The 16,157-nt window shown below is 39.2% G+C and overlaps 1 protein-coding gene across 1 annotated transcript in view; it reads left to right on the top strand.

Moving 5' to 3' along the window:
- Positions 1-4,541, top strand: part of LOC141796346 (metabotropic glutamate receptor 8-like) — a 187,274-nt gene extending 182,733 nt beyond the window's left edge. Inside the window, exon 11 of the mRNA XM_074677400.1 lies at positions 3,913-4,541. Within this exon, the coding sequence (XP_074533501.1) occupies positions 3,913-3,962 (50 nt within the window). The 3' untranslated portion in view covers positions 3,963-4,541. The remainder of the gene's footprint in view (positions 1-3,912) is intronic.
- The last annotated feature ends 11,616 nt before the right edge of the window (positions 4,542-16,157 follow it).

The following is a 16,157-nucleotide window of genomic DNA, read 5'->3' on the forward strand; positions in this document are numbered from 1 at the left end:
AACTTTTGGTGCAAGGATAAAAATCAAATATAATGTTTTTGCTGTGGTATGAACAACACAAAAAAAAGTCATAATCTACGCATAGTTCGTTTTGTACATTTCTAATAGAGGGGAAAAAAAAAAAAAAGCTGTTGCTCCGCCTTCCGAAACTTTAAGACAGAGTAGCATACTACAAAACATTACAGGCTAAAACAACAGGCTAACCACAGCTAAAGTTAGCATCCTGAAGCTAACACAGAGACAGGGGGGACACTGAGGAAAAGCTCTTACATCTGCTCCACAGCACACAGCATTTAAAATACTCACATTTCCAGGGTCCCAGGTTTGTTGGAGGATGGTTGGTAATGCGCCTGGATTCAGGACCAGTCTATTCACTAGCCCTCTGTTGTACTGTCCAAAGTTGGAAAAGCAGTCGGCCGTGAAGTGACTAGCACACACATGCACAGTTTTACTGAGTGTAGCTGGAACATTTCCTTGATAAATGAACTCTAGTCACTTAGTCTTGTCTTCTTCCAAGATGGGAAGCTTGTGCATGGAACTATGTGGCTGTTTACAGCCAAAAACAGAGCAGTGATGGCTCTTCAACTTTGGCATGCTCTTCCTCAGGGAGGGGAGTGGGCGGGGAGGAGGTTTGGGGGTATCTGCTCCGGTGGGCCAGTCAGGTCAGACTTGCTCCTGATTGGTCAAAAAAGGGAAATCGCTGACGTCAGCACATCCCCCAAATCCAAACAGCTCGTTTTAGGTCAGGATTTTACATTCACAAGCACTACTAAGTACAGGTTTGTTCATTTAATGTCACATTTTGTGGGCTGGAAGGAAAGCCTAAGACCCACAAAATTAACTAAAAGACTTGATTTTTGCGCAATATTGGACCTTTAAAGAAGCAGTCACATTGACCTCTTTAAAGGTAAAACTGATAAAAAACTGGTGCACATCAGCCTTGATTGGACCCTGATTTGTCAATCTGGATGATAAACGTGCATAAACATTAACCGTGATTGTTCTGTGTTGTCTAAACCAAAGTCCCAGAAGAGGAGATTTGGTCAAGGAGAAGTCAGAGTCACAGTGAGCTCGATTCCCCCCCTGCCGAACGAGGATTTAACACAGAGTTGACTTAAGTTTGCTCAGACGTCACCTGAGACCAGCTCTGATGAAGCCAAAGTGTTTACAGAGTTTCACTTCAAAGCTGCTTCTCCGTCCGTCAGCAGAAAAGTGGGAGACGTCGGATTGTTTACTCATCAGAGATGTGCTGACTGAACCGATCTGCTTAATCTAACAAGCGGCAGCTCCTCGCATCACTGTTACTTTCCCAACTCCTCCTAATCCTGCAGTGTTCAGAGAGCGGGGAGGAAGGAGTCTGTTTAAGATACAGAAAAGAGGCGAGCTAAGCCAAAGATAGCTCATCCATTGTAACACTGTGAGACCTTTACCTTCTGTACGATTAGTCCTCCTGATTGTAGATCCTCAAAGTTTAAACGAGCCTTCCCTCCCACTCTGTCCTCAGGAAAACTAAATATTTTTAACTTTTCTGATAATGAGGTTACACTCAGACTCAAAGCTGAAACTCTTTCTGTTTCTAAATCAATTCAAAGTCATGGATTGATGCATTTTCTCCAGGTCAAATTCTTTATAGATACTTTGAGTCTCTGCATAAATTCACTTTAAATCAGTCAAGAAATTCGCATGCACGTTTTTTAAATGCCTGTATTGTGCCCACATGCAAATGTTGTATCAGTTGCACAGAGCTCTGAAAGTACATGAGTGAAATGTATTTATGAGTTAGTCTTCGAAATGAATCCAGATTTTTTTTTTGCAGCTAATGCAAAGATAATAATAATAATAATAATAATAATTATAATAAACTATTATTAATATTATCATTATTATTATTATTAAAATGTTATTTGTACAGCTCTTTTCACCAGATAATGTCATAGTGCTACAGCTTAATAAAAACGGTAAATAAAAAATTAAAAAGACAAAAAGGGTGAAATAAAAACAATTAAAAAAATTAAAAACACTTTAATTTGGCAGACAATCTTAAAAAGCTACAATTCTGAGTTATCATGTTTTTTACTGGACATGGGTAACAGTCCTGCTTTTTTTTTTTTTTTTTCTTTGTTTGTTTTGTTTTGTTTTTTCTTTGTAGACTGTCCACAGAGGATTTATGGGGACTGGTGAAAAAGGAATTACAATAGACGAGCCAGCAGGAAATAAATGCATTTTTAACTTTTATTTTCATTGAAAGTCAACAAGTACCAAGCATTTTACCACATGCAGTTGTTGTTTTCCCTTAACACCTCAAATTAGGCCCTAACAATGGAGCAGAGAACCAGCGGAGTAAATAAAAAAATAAAGCTTTTTATATGAAGTCTGTTTTGTTTGGATTTATCAAGTTTGTTGCTATTACGTCTCAAAATTAACGTTAATTTTTCCACAACATTTTTTTAGTGTATCACATTAAACCAGTCTGCCAGTGTCAGCAGCTTTTGACTTCTTATAATGTTTTGTTGGCCGCAAGTATAACTTTAAGGATGTAAGCTTTTCAAAAGTCAAAAAGTTGGGGTGGTAACCTGCTCATACAGAGTCAAGAATCAGAAATCAATCATGAACTTGGTTTCCGTCCCACATTTTCTCCAGCAGGCTGTGTCTTTCTCTCTTTTGGCGCAATAAAATATCTAACCCTGATTTTCTAGTAAAAGTCACAGTAGGTTTGTAAATTACCACATCTTTTCATTTCAGTTCTCCCACTCCTCTGTTGGCAATGCAAAGTAACCTTCACCTTCCCACTTTTCTTTTAAAGAGGATGTGTTTGTCCCACTCAGGTCTTAAAGCCCTTTGTGGAGCTCTGGGATAGTTTTGGAGATCTGTTTGCTGAAACGAAGGCTACAACTGTATTGGATCCCAATCTTGCTTTCTACATTATTTCTTCAGTAAATGTTTGATCGGTGGATCCTCCAGATCTTGGAAACAAAGCTAAGTTTTGCAAAATGGAAAAACACACCTGAGTCAATGATTAAATATGTTGAATAAAAAACATTCTGCAATCAAAAATGTCACCAAGATGTCTGAGGTTGGTTTTAACTGAAGCAGAAAGAGAACCAATAAAGGTAGCAACTCTCGCTGCAATGCTATTAAATACTTAGTTTTATCTGAGTTTATCTGAAAGAAGTCATTAGTATTAGGTTGGACAGTTTTTCGGTTATTTGGCTTAAAAAAACAAATTATCTGTGTAACAATGGTAAGAAATTTCATGAAATTGTTTGAATCTATGGCCAAGTGGCAGAACAATTAAAAAGAAAAAGAGAGGACCCAGCACAGAACCCTGAGGCACACCATGGCAGAGTAGCTGCCTTAAGGTCTTTGCAAACAGAGTACGTTTTTTTTTTTTTCGGATGCGTTTTTTGGATCCCAAATCCGAAAAAAATGGTCATGCATTGACACCTTGCACACTGAATCCAAAGCGTTAATTCATCAACTAAACATGGCCCAAAATTTGTAGAGACAATATGTCAGAAAATGTGAAAATGTGATGTTGCGAGTAGCTTACAGCGTCTCTGAACAGTCAAACTACCTCGGAAATGAGCTGGGCAGAAGCCAAAAAACTCAAAAATATCAATCCTGTTCCAAAAAAAAATACGACAGATGAAAGTTTTGGATCAAGTGTGCAAACATGATTGACATAACATGGGATCAAATTAATTTCTTAACATGCGTAGGTTTCTGACAAAGAAAAAAAAACTCAGTGTGCAAGGCCTTAAAACACTTAAGGACCAGGACCCAATGGGAAGTACAGAAAACTAATAAATAAATAAATAAATAATAATAATAATAATAATAATAATAATAATAATAATAATAATAATAATAATAAAATAGGGTTTCAAATCTTCTGTTTTTTCCTCTCCTCAGTGCCGCCAACGAAAAACACCTACGTCAGCTACACCAACCACGCCATGTGAAGAACCTGTGAACCGTGGAGGTCCTGGGACATTGAAAAAGCAGATTCCCATCAGAGAGATTTCTGTCAGAGAGATTTCTGAGGCGACATCTCCAGAGCAGAAGCCAGAAAAGAGTCGCTCTGAACAATCTGAACGATCAGAACGAACTGAATCAACACATCTGTGGTGTTTTTATGTTTACAGAAGAAGAGGAAAGGGCCTGAGCGGCGCCACATCTCAAAAAGAATCACAACTGAGCCGAGGGACGATAACCTGAGAGATTTAAAAAAAAAAATAGAATAACAAGTCTTTATGAAGAAAACAAAAAATAAATTGTGAGGACCAACCATATTTGTTGTGATTCTAATTGTGCGTTGAAAACAAACAAACAAACAAAAAAAAAACTTGTGGTTGTGAAGTTTCTGATTCTTGTCTCATGTCGTCCGTCCGTCGACCTGCATTATGAGATGAGTACGTCGCTGTTTTCGGCTAACTGAACGGTAGCTTTTGGTCGTGAAATGTCTAAATGCCATGGTTGAATTGAAGCATGCCCGTTTTTTTATACAAATGATCTATTTATAATAAAGGAATGTTTCACAAGTCTGTGTCAGGGTCTGGTCTGTCCCAGGGGAAACAACTTTTTATTTGTTTATTTAAAAAGCATCTAGTTACCCCTGAGGTCAGGGGTCTCAGACTCAAATTACCTGAGGGCTGCTGAGCATCCAGTGCAGCCACAAGGGAGCCACTTAATGTGTGCCACAAAAAATGAAAAAGAAAAAAATGAAAAAAACATTCGACTGTTCCTCTCAACATGAATTATTTTACAATCATATTTGTTTTTTTCTTGCTGAATTCTTGCTTCCACATACCTGAGCGATCTTCTTCTCAGCTGGGCCACATTTGCTCTGAGGCAGGTGACAGCTTGAAACCCTCAGTCTGGCTTGAAGATGGACATCATTTAAGGCTTTTGCACAGTGAGCCTGTTCTTTTAAGATGCGTTTTCTGGATCTGTAATCCAATAACAAAAAAAAAGAAAAAAAAAGTCACGCAAAGACACCTTGCACACTGCATATTTTTCTGTGAATTTCAAAAATTTGGGCTAGGGTTAGGGTTAGAGTAATTTGATGATTTTGATGTTTCAAGTAGCCTACGGTGACTCTGAATGGTCAAACTACCCTGGAAACCAGCTGGGCAGATGCAAAAAAAAACACATCGAACCTGTTCCAAAAAAAAGTTTTGTGTGTTTTTGTAAACTTGATTGACGTAACACGGGAAGAAATTTCTTTCCTTTTTTTTATATGCGTAAATTTGTGTTGAACGAGGAACAGCAGCATGCAAAGGCCTTTATTCTGAACCTGTTCTTTGATTTGTCTTCTTTCTTGCTCTCTGGGACACATTTTGTTCTGTCGACAGCTCTTTTTTAAGCTCTTTCTTGAGGTTATACTCCTTAAGAATAGAAACTCTTTCTTTGCATAGGAGACAGATGTGATTCCCCTTCAACTCCACAGAAATTCTAACACTTCTCCTGAGAAACTGGCTTCGTTTTCATACAGTTAATATTATTCCTGTTTACATGGTATCCTGATCAAAACAGCAGGGCATGGACAACATCTCAATGCATGGAGAACGCCATGACACAATGTCATTTCTGCTTCTTCCGTATCCATAGCAACAACAACAGCAGCAGCACAGCGGACTTCCTGTACTCAAAAAAACAAGATTCCTCAACTTGGAAATCAGACATTCCTTACTCAGATTTCACCATCAATTGATATTAACTGGTGGGCTGTGAGTTTGAGACCCCTGCCCTAGGTGGTCTCAGCTCCTTCTTTAGGAACCACCGTGGAAACCCACTAAGTTGTCCTCTGTTTGGCTGGAAATTGGAGCCAAGTTTCACCCCAAGGCGACCAACTCAGTGGACCACTTATTCACTTGATTAGTTGGCTTCAGAGGCCCATTACCAGCACACCACAGCTGCTGTCCTATTGCTCCCAGTCCCAGACATCTTGTTGGATTTGTCCTAATTTATTTCTTAGCAGACAAGTGACAAGCTGGACATGCCAGTTGTCTGCTCCTCTTGTTGTCAGGTGCAAAAAAAGGTAAAACTTGTAAAAAAAAAAACACAAAACACATTTGTTTAAAAATTTTCACTATCATTGGAGGACAAGGTGGTTGACTGATTGGTATAAAAAATAATAATAATAGAAAAAACTTTTATAGGAGCCATTTTGCTTCAGCTCACCTGGATTTAAGTCATTTAAGAGCCACAAAATCTACTTTATCTTCACAATAAAGACTATAAACTGTTTAATTTTATTAACCATCAAAATAAAAAGTTTTTTTGAATTTACACAGCTGTACATGTGGTGTCTTAATTTTGCATTTTCAATAAATTTGCAAAAAAATAAAAAAACTTCAAAATTAAAAAAAGCATAATATCAAAAATGTCAAAATGCTAAAATTGCAAAATATTTTAAAGTTTTAAAATTTGCAAAATATGAAAAAACTGAAATAAAAAATGCAAAATACCAAAAAATCAAAATTTTAAAAAGTGCAAAAATTGCAAAATATTTTAAAATATAAAAAGTTGCAATAATTTCTGAAACTTAATGTGCAAAAGATATATATATATATATATATATATATATATATATATATATATATATATATATATATATATATATATATATATATATATATATGATTCAAAAAATTGCAAAAATAAAAAAATGCTGAAGTTGCTTAATATTTGAAGTTTTAAAATTTGCCAAACATGAAAAAATCAAATAAAAAAATGCAAAATACCAAAAACTTTTAAATTTAAAAAACTGAAAAAAATTGTAAAATATTTTACGATTTTAAAAAGTTGCAATAATTTCTGAAACTGTATGTACAAAAACTAAAAAACTAGAATTTCAAAAATCGCAAATTTTAAAAATCCTCAAATTGCAAGATATTTTGCAGTTTTAGAATTTGCAAAAAGTTTTTTAAAAAATGAAATAAAAAAATACAAAATACCAAAAATGTTAAAATATATTTACAAGTGTCAAAGCCTTACACCATCAATACTCCCTGAAAGAAAAATAAAATATCTGTTTTGATAATGTTTTTTTTTAAGCTACAATGAGCTATGCAAAGGAGTCAAAGAGCTGCATGAGGCTCCAGACCTGCAGGTTGCAGACCCTTGATGAACTCGTGCTAACTTCTGTGAGCTAAACCAGTGACGGCCTGTTTTTGGAAAGTACCTGGCTACTGCAAGGAGAAAACTTCTTTTGATGGCTGCAGTTTCAACCCCGAGACCAAGAGAAACTTATAACCAGCAAAAATCAGTGTCAAGTTTGGACTGTACAAACTACACAGCAGCAGCTTGGTGTCAGCAACTCACCCATGAGGAACAGATGTTTAAATATGAGCTCCAATTGAGCCAGAAAGAAGCTTTTTCATCGTCTGGAAAGATTAGATAGGACAGGTCAGATATAACCCAGAGAACAATAGCCGTTTCCCTCCCGCCCCTGCATTATTAAGCTGCAGAGGAAACGAGCAGAAACTCCATCCTCACTGGATCCGACCTTTAACTTCATACAAACCTGAGTGTAGCAGGAAACTCGGCACAGCGCGCGCCTCATTACAGACTCTTGAAAAAAAACGCCAGTCGATGTGATCGATACGTGCTGCGGAACGGGAGAGGCTGGATCAATACGAGCTGCCAGAGAAGACTCCTCATGCATGTAATGAATATTTCTGCATCTGCTGGCAGAGGAGAAGAGGAAGAGGAGGACAGGTAGAGTGTGAGTGATGAAGCCTCGGGGCATCCTGCTTTTATTTCCCTCGACACTGCTCTCATTTCTTTCTCTTCCAGCCAAGTGAAAGAAAAGAAGCTCCATCCTCACACTGAAATTAAAACTGAAGATGAAACAGCACATCTGAATTCCTCTAAAGTTTTCCTTTTTGGGCTTCTATGTTTGATCTGACTCACCTGCTTAACAGTTAAACACCTACTGGGTGAAATCTCAGATTTCCGGCTCGGAGATGTTTGTGCAGAAACTCCATCTTGGTCTACAAGTTCGAGTCAGTGTTCATCCTCCATTCATGAAAGAGTTTTAATAAGACATGGCACAGCGTGGCACAAATCAAAAATAAAATTCAGATCAACATTCAGATCTGAGCCCTATAACTCTCATCTTTTACTCCAGGATCATGGCAAAGCAATTACCGTAATTACCTGAATAGATGGCGAGTTTTGTTTCTTTTAAAGCCATCAGAGAAAGAGGGATTGTCTTTTAGAAAGGGTTGTGACCAGTGATGCAGATAACGCGCTACTTACTAACACTTTACTCTGATTTGATCACTTTTTTTAGTAGCAAGTTATATAACGCGTTACTGTTTCTAAACTGGTAATCAGATAAAAGTTATGTATCCAAGTCACTGTGCGTTACTATTATTTTCATTTTCCTTGTAAAAATATTTGTACTGTCAGGCGCTTAAAAACATTAATGTAATTAACTACAGAATTTGTAATTGATTAATCTAATTGAACCCATTTTAATTTCATATCTGCTTAAAGTTCCTAAATGAAGAATTTTATTTATAAGATGTTACAAAATTGTGGTGCATGACCAATCAAATGAATACACAAAGAAGAGAAGATTTGTAAATCCAACTCTCTTTTTTTTTGTCAATTTGATTGATTAGCTTGTCGATCAAAATCCTGCTCATAAACTACTGTGGGTGAGAGTGGTGCGCTCTTTGGATGAGAGCTCAGCATGGATATGAGGAGAAGATGTGAGATGACAGAGACATAGCGAGATGCTGCAAGTCAGAAAAGTTCAGGCAGCTCACGCTCTAACTGAGGATGTGTCTTAGTAATTCAGAGGTAAAGAGCAGCAGCTATGACAAAAAATGAAACCGATAAAAACCAAAATTGGCTGAAACAAAGCGTTCGAAATAAACAATAATTAAAATCTACAATTGAACTGAAAATAGTACTGTAAAAGCTTTCTTTATTTGTATTCTGAAATTCAAAATGTACAAAATGCATACCTTTGTTTTTAATGGTACAGTAAACATTTTACAACTACCGATGTCTACATGTTCCCTTAAAACAAAACATGTAGACTCATACTATTATTCATATTAATCGCAATCGCACAATTTTGCAAAATAATGCAGCTAAATGTAACCAATATAGTAACTTTTAATCTTAGTTACTTCTAAAATCAGGTAATCAGTAAAGTCATTAAGTTACAGGGGCAGACTGGTCATCTTGACGCTCTGGAGAGTACCAGAATGGCCGGTGCTGCCGACGACCAATACTTGGGGGGTGGGGGGTGGGGTGGATGTTGCCGGTCTGTTGACGGCTGATGCTGCCAGGGGGGGATGGGCTGCCAGTCTATCGACATGTCCCGTTGTTGTGGGCCGGGCCGAGTCAAAGACCCGGGCTGTTTTTCAGTCCCAGTCTGCCACTGGGGATGATCACTCACAACCACATTGACAGAGGGATGAAAGATGGAGAGTCACAGTGATTGACTGGAATAAAATGGCTGAAAAGTAGACCCAATTATTCAACAACTGGTGTGGACTTATTATGGGAGATAAAACAACCATCACATGACTGAAACAAGAGGACACAGAGGGTATTGTTTGCATAAGGCGGGGGTCTTAAAATGTCAACAGTCTGAGAAAATATCAGCTGGAATCTCAAAGATTGTTAGAGGGGTGTCAGTAATTCTTGTCCAGCATCTGTAGGATCCACTCCATGGAGGCCCCACCTCAGCACATCCAGGAGGGAGGTGTTAGTGATGTGTCATCTGATCCACCAGTGTCTGTTTAAGAGACACCATCATGGTCTTATATCCTCATCTCAGTCCACAAACACCGAGCCTCTCTGAACCAACCTTCAGCAGAGAGGACACTGAGAAGAGAACTCATATTTCAGACGCTGGATTTAATGAGCTGGTCTGATGTTCATTTCAGATGATGAAGCAGCTGATGAATATTGACATTGTCGTCCCAAAGCGACCCATTAACTGCACAATGACGTCTGTCCTACTTCTGTCTGGTGGCGACACGGCTGCTGATTTCAGAACGTACAGTCTCTCTGTTTTTCTTCGACACTGACTGTTCCTCAGTCTGATGAATAAACCAAGAATCTTCTCTGTCAGTTTAATATTTATTTGTTACACAGTCGAAAATTTGTCGAAAAAGTACAACAATGTTAGAGTTCATTTTTTATTATGTTTTACTATTAGACAGGGTGAGCCTGCTTCTTTCAACCCAGAGTAAAACGCTCACACCTGGGGGGAGGAACCAGGGATGATGAGTATTGGTTTGTTCAGTCAAATAGAACTAATGTGGCTGTGACCTTTGACCCCAACAGCTTTGGAGCACAAGGAGGCAATTATGTAACAAGAGAAAGATTACAGAATGCTGAGACACACGTCAAAGAGATTTTTTATTCTTCTTCTAAATTTTCAAAAGCCTGGTTTGAACTTCGGCGTCTGAAACTATGTGGTACTGGGACTTAACAGTACAAATTTTCGGTACTTTTGTGTGTGATAATGTGATAATAAATATAAATTTGTTAAAAAATAAAATCTCCTAGTTTTTTATGTAATATATGTATTTATCATTGCATTAACTTGCAATCCTGTGCTCATGTTCACCATGAAAAATCCCATACTCTTATGCCATGGCCACACTGGACATGAATTGGTGAATTTAAACGCATGTAACACCTGTGAAGCGCCTCACGTCACACCAAGGCTAGACGCTGGACTATTTTGACAAGCTGAGGGGCAAAAGTCTTTCTAGGGATAATGAAGGGGTTGAGGAAAGAGAGGACTGCAGAGAACTTCCATCTGTTCCCTGGCTGTGCTGCTGCCCCGCTCCTTTTTTCCTGCTCCTTCTTCCTCTCTTTCAGGTAGGTGTCCCTGTGGCTCTTCCATCTTTTTCGACAAAACTCCACTGAGAAAAACACAGTCGGACTCAGTGATGACCCGTGTAGGCAAATCCAGCGGGAAACGAATATTTGCAGAACTTACCTTCAAAACCTGTCTCCTCGGTGACTTTCACCCAAGCCTGCTCCTTTTTTTATCGTTCTCTGTAGAGTACACGTCGTATCATATATATCTCTGGATAATAACACACCGCACAGATCAACTTCTCCTCCATTTTTTGGCAGGGTTGGAGCCAGAGCAGGTGGCAGGGGTGTCACACATCAAACAATGACGTCGAGGGGGAATGTCATCATTGACGGGCTGCCGTGGCACAGCAACACATGAATTTGCGTCGGAAGTTCAATATTTTCAACTTGAGCGTAGAGGCATTTAACATCCCAAGGGCGCCGAACGCTCCATCAGTTACGCTACCTGGGGCGAATCTGCATCCAAACGCGTCTTTGCATTGACTTTGTATGTAATCTCAACGCGCGTTTTTGAGAATTTGCGTCCGGTGTGGCTGTGGCATTACACTCCCTCACAGTCAAAAGGATGTGTTTAGGTATTAAAACATGGTACCATTTGATTTGATGCGTATGTCTATTGGTACTTAGTACTACAGATGGTATTTGACAAGGCAAGGCATGCGAGTTTATTTATACAGCACATTACAGCAAGACAATTCAAAGTGCTTTACAGACAGATCAAATTAAAAGAAAACAATTAAAATTCGATTAAAAAGCAGATTAAGAATAAGGTACAATAAAACAAAATAGAATTAAAAGGGGAAAAAAAAGTTAAAATAGATTTTAAGATAAGAGTCGCAGTACCCATAAAAGTACCAAATTTGGTACCAGGGTAGGAGCCAGGATTTCAGTTTTGGCTGGACTAGACAACTTTTGGCTGGGCTCTAAGTTACAAAAGTTTGTGGATCATTGAATGAATATATTAAAATGACTCTCAATACCTAATGTTATAACTTCTGTTATTTACAGTGGATTTGGTTGCTTTTATCACATTGAGTTGCATTTCCTTCTCCTGCACAAGACAGATCTGACTGAAATCGCCCTCCATGGTACTGCCCAAAAGGTGGCGCTCTAACGCACCAGTAGCCTGCACCGCTACAGTTTATTATAAGCCAAAGGAGCAAGGACATTAACCACGGTTAAATAATGATAAAAAAAAAAAAAATTCTGCAGTCTTTCCCAATATATTGTTCTGATCCCACCCACATGAAGCTGAATGTTTCATAACTTTTCCCTTTTTTATTTTTTTTCTGACAGGCTAAATAAAATGTCTCATTTAGAAAGACAGAGCATGTGATGCTAACAAAAATAACATGAAGTGACAAAATTTTGCCCATGCTATTTTTAAACTGTTTGGGCCTCTGTTGGGTACCCATCCTCACTTTACTGCCCACATTGCTGTGCAGTACTCCTCCATAACACAAGAGGGCAGTGTCGTTTGTATAACTGGCAGATAGCTATGTTTTCTGCTTGCTTTTCCACAAAGTTTTTGAGCGTTGTACGTTATACTGAAGCTCGATGTACCGGTCTACATTGTGCATGTCGAGCTTTTTGAATAAAAGTCCTGAAATTTTAACATTTTGAGATTTCGGGTTTCTGTGACTGTAACCTTGATTGACTTAGGACTATTTCCCTTTCTCTGAAAGAACAAACAAGTCTGATTTCAGACAGTCTTCATAGTTGTGCATGATGAACTGTTTTTACGTTTACGTGAAGATGTTTGGAGACAAGAGACTACTCCACTGAGGTGAGAATTGACCAATACGTTTTCTAAAAATGACACTTATGGCAAGTTCATTCATAAAGACTATTTCACTTTGCTGATTGTGCTCACTCCTATTCCCTGATTTCATCACCTGTTCTCATCACCTTGTTACAATGATCCACATTCTCATTGTTAGCCCATCATTTCACTTCTGCCTGTTTCAAATACATTCATTCATTTGATCCATGCAACCCATCACCTCTTCATTGCCCCATGGGTTTTGTAGCTTCATTGGAAGATGATTTTATCAGCAGTCTCTGCATCACTGCCCAGCCTTTGCAGTCCTTCGCTTCACCAGCTCCAGAAGTCTTCATCAACCATCTTTTGATTGCTCACAGCTCTTTTGCTGTATGTAATGAGTCTCAGATATCTTCATTGGCAACACTGATGGCTGCTGAGTTCAGGAGCCAAAGAATTTTGTTACTTATGGCACCACATGAGTTCAAAATCACCCAAGCTTTGTGAATCAAATATGATCTCTGCTTCTTACTCACTTTGTGGTCTCCCTTCTCTTTCTGCCTCCTGCAGACCTGAGAGCCAAAATGTGTCGTGAGTGGTCTCTGAATATCAGCATGGCAGCACTCACAGTGCCCCCACAGGAGTGGAGTTTCATTTACATAGAAACAGAAGGCTCCAAACTGGGGGTTTCTTTTATTCAATAGATCTGCTTTATTTCTGCATGTGTTCACAAAAAGTTGGTCAATAAGATTAGAGATATGATCCAAACCAGACCTAGATTAAAGTTATAGAGACGACTTGTCCTTAAAGGTAGGTTCTGCAGGAGTTGTCGCTTGTCAGTGAACATAAAATTCAAACAGGCTCCTCCTCCTTGGCTCAGTGCCAGCAGCAGCACACACTCAGTGCCTCTGACCAAAGCTATGTGAACACACTCATTAGCCCAGCAACCACCTGTAGCATCGCGTTTCTACATGGGAGAGACTCAAGAATCGTAACCCTGATTTGGCATGTTAGCACAAAGCTAATCACTGATATTTAACACATACCAACTTGCGTCGCTCTTCGTCCCGTGCTGCTCTCGAAAGTGCCCAAAAGCGAGTGAAAGTGGTGCCAAGCTTCACCCTTGTTTGGGAAAAAGGTTTTTCTGTTTGCCGTTTTGTTTCACTTTGGTTGTTTTTTTCTTCCTCTGTGCTACATCCACTAGTGTAGCTGCTCTGAATAGCATCTTTCACTCACAATCATCACCACAAAAAGTAATTTATGCACTGGATACTCTGTGACTGGCTGATGTAAACATTCCTATAGTCAGCCCAGAAACATTAACATACAGGCAGAGGAGGGGTTTCAAGGCAGACGCAGACACTGACACACGTGTAGGGGCCCATAGTAGATGATGGAAGGTAATTTTTAACCTTTTTTAGGAAGTTAAGTTATGTCAAGTTTAAAATTAACTGTGCTTTTATTTTCCACTGCACTAAACCACAAACTACCAGCCACAGTCACTACATCAGACTCAATAACCGGCTCACGAGGAAACTCCTGACACGTACTGAAAGACGTCAGAGCTTTTACATGATCAGCTGAGTCCTGCTGGAGGGGAACGACGGCCAAACCAAACACAGAAATCGTGAGCTCTGTGAGGAATATGGTGGCTGATCTGGCCGAACGATGACTGAGGGCTATAACATGCAGTGTGTCATCGAGCCTCAGATTCTTCCAGTAACATTAATCAATAATAATCAGCAGAGCTTCTGTCAGCCTGGGGGAGAACCATCTGAAACATAGATGTGACAGACGGGTCTGAATGTGTTCCCACGGAGGGAGAGTCAGCCGAGCAGGCTGGCAGAACACCCTGCTTGTATTTATGAAGTGACTGCCAGGAAGTAATCAGCTCCAGGGAGGACATTGCCAAAATAATCAGCAAAAGGGAAATTAAATTCAGTCCACTGAGGTTTCCAAAATAAGAATTTGAATAAAAAGACCTCAAAGCTCACTTACATCACCGGTCCACAGAGGAGGAAACCAAGAAGTTCTGCTGCGGCTCCGGCTCTGTAAACAGAATCAGCTGACACTGTACCTCATTACTTTATACATTATGTTACATCATGGTGGTAAAAGCAGTCTCTAAGGCAGTCTCAAGGGAGTCATGTAAACTTTGTAAAAAGTTTGGCGTCCTAGAGCTTCTCCAGACTTTGGTTTGTGCAGGAGAAACAGTCAGTATGGAGAGCAAAAGCAGGCAGAAACTACAGCTGTGACATCAATAAATGTCTTTTTTGCATTTCATCAAAAAGGAGCTAAAGCAAAGACATAATGTATGAAGAGAGAAGGGATTGACATCAAATATAATCCTGTAGATGTGTCTTCAACCAGTGTGCTTCAGCCTCAGTGTCTTCCCTCTGACTGGTAACGGTGACTCCAGCAGGTTAACGTCTCCTTCTCTGCATCTTATCTCAGTAAACCACTCAGACACCGACAGGAATCCTGCGCCTTCAGCTTAATTGGCTCTGTGACGGACACACCAAATGTTTTTCCATTACTAAGCACTTGTTTCCTGATCTGCAGGGGGCCTCGGGGCCAATTACTCAGAGAGCTTACATTGTTTCTGTGAATCTGCTTTCCAGGGCTGGGTAAGTTATGAGTTTTTGTTGTTTTTTTCTGACACATCAGAAAGTGTCTTATTCATGTGTCTGCGCTGAGCAGTGCTACAGAAATCCACCCTTTAATCAGATTAACATCAGTGTTAGGTGACATCTATTAGCAGCAGAAGGCCTCACAGCTGTGCCAGCTCTAAGTAATAAAACTCAAGTTCCTCAGTCTTTTTTCCTTTTCTTCATTTGGTCCCTGTAGAGCTGTCTCAGTGTTCACAAAACCATTATGCAGAATGTCTTTTGCAGGTAACCAGCTCCTTTGACTGTCTCTTTAATTTCAGAAGTTTAATAATCCTGCCTCAGACTACAGTTTTAAGGCTCTGTGAGGATTTCATAAGTGATCTTGAAATAGTCTCACTTTTATATATTTGCTTTTTCATTAAGCCACAATTTAAAATGAGACTATCAGCGCTTAAAGCTGTTATTTCTGAATCCTATTTCTTAGTATCAGAGGACGACCCTGACAATCCCTTTAAGTCCCTGTGACAACACTGCCGAACCAACAAAGTCCAGCAGTGAGAAGTAAGATATACCCATTTTTTCTGCTGAAAGAAAATTCTTAGGTTAATTCTGTAGTGATGGTGGACACTGAAGCTGAACTGTTTGAAAGAAAAAGGAGGTCACAGCAGGAGAAAGCTAAACTGGAGAGTGATAGAGCATGGGCTAAAACACAGGTTAAACTGTTTGTGCTTATGTTGATTCCAACCCACAGTCAGCAGTTATTCTGCAGTGGTCTGTTCAAACTTGAGAGTCTATCAATAAAATGAAGAGTGAGGTTACATTAGCTCTGCTTGGTAGATGACTGATAGGACATAGCTAACCAGGATTTACTAACGTTACACAGACACGTCCCAGAGCACCAGGCTATAGCATGCTACTAAACT

This window comes from Halichoeres trimaculatus, unplaced genomic scaffold (assembly GCF_033239565.1).
Source record: "Halichoeres trimaculatus isolate MK-OKI-2021-1 unplaced genomic scaffold, fHalTri1.1 fHalTri1_scaffold_10, whole genome shotgun sequence".
In the NCBI taxonomy this organism is placed as follows: Eukaryota; Metazoa; Chordata; class Actinopteri; order Labriformes; family Labridae; genus Halichoeres; species Halichoeres trimaculatus.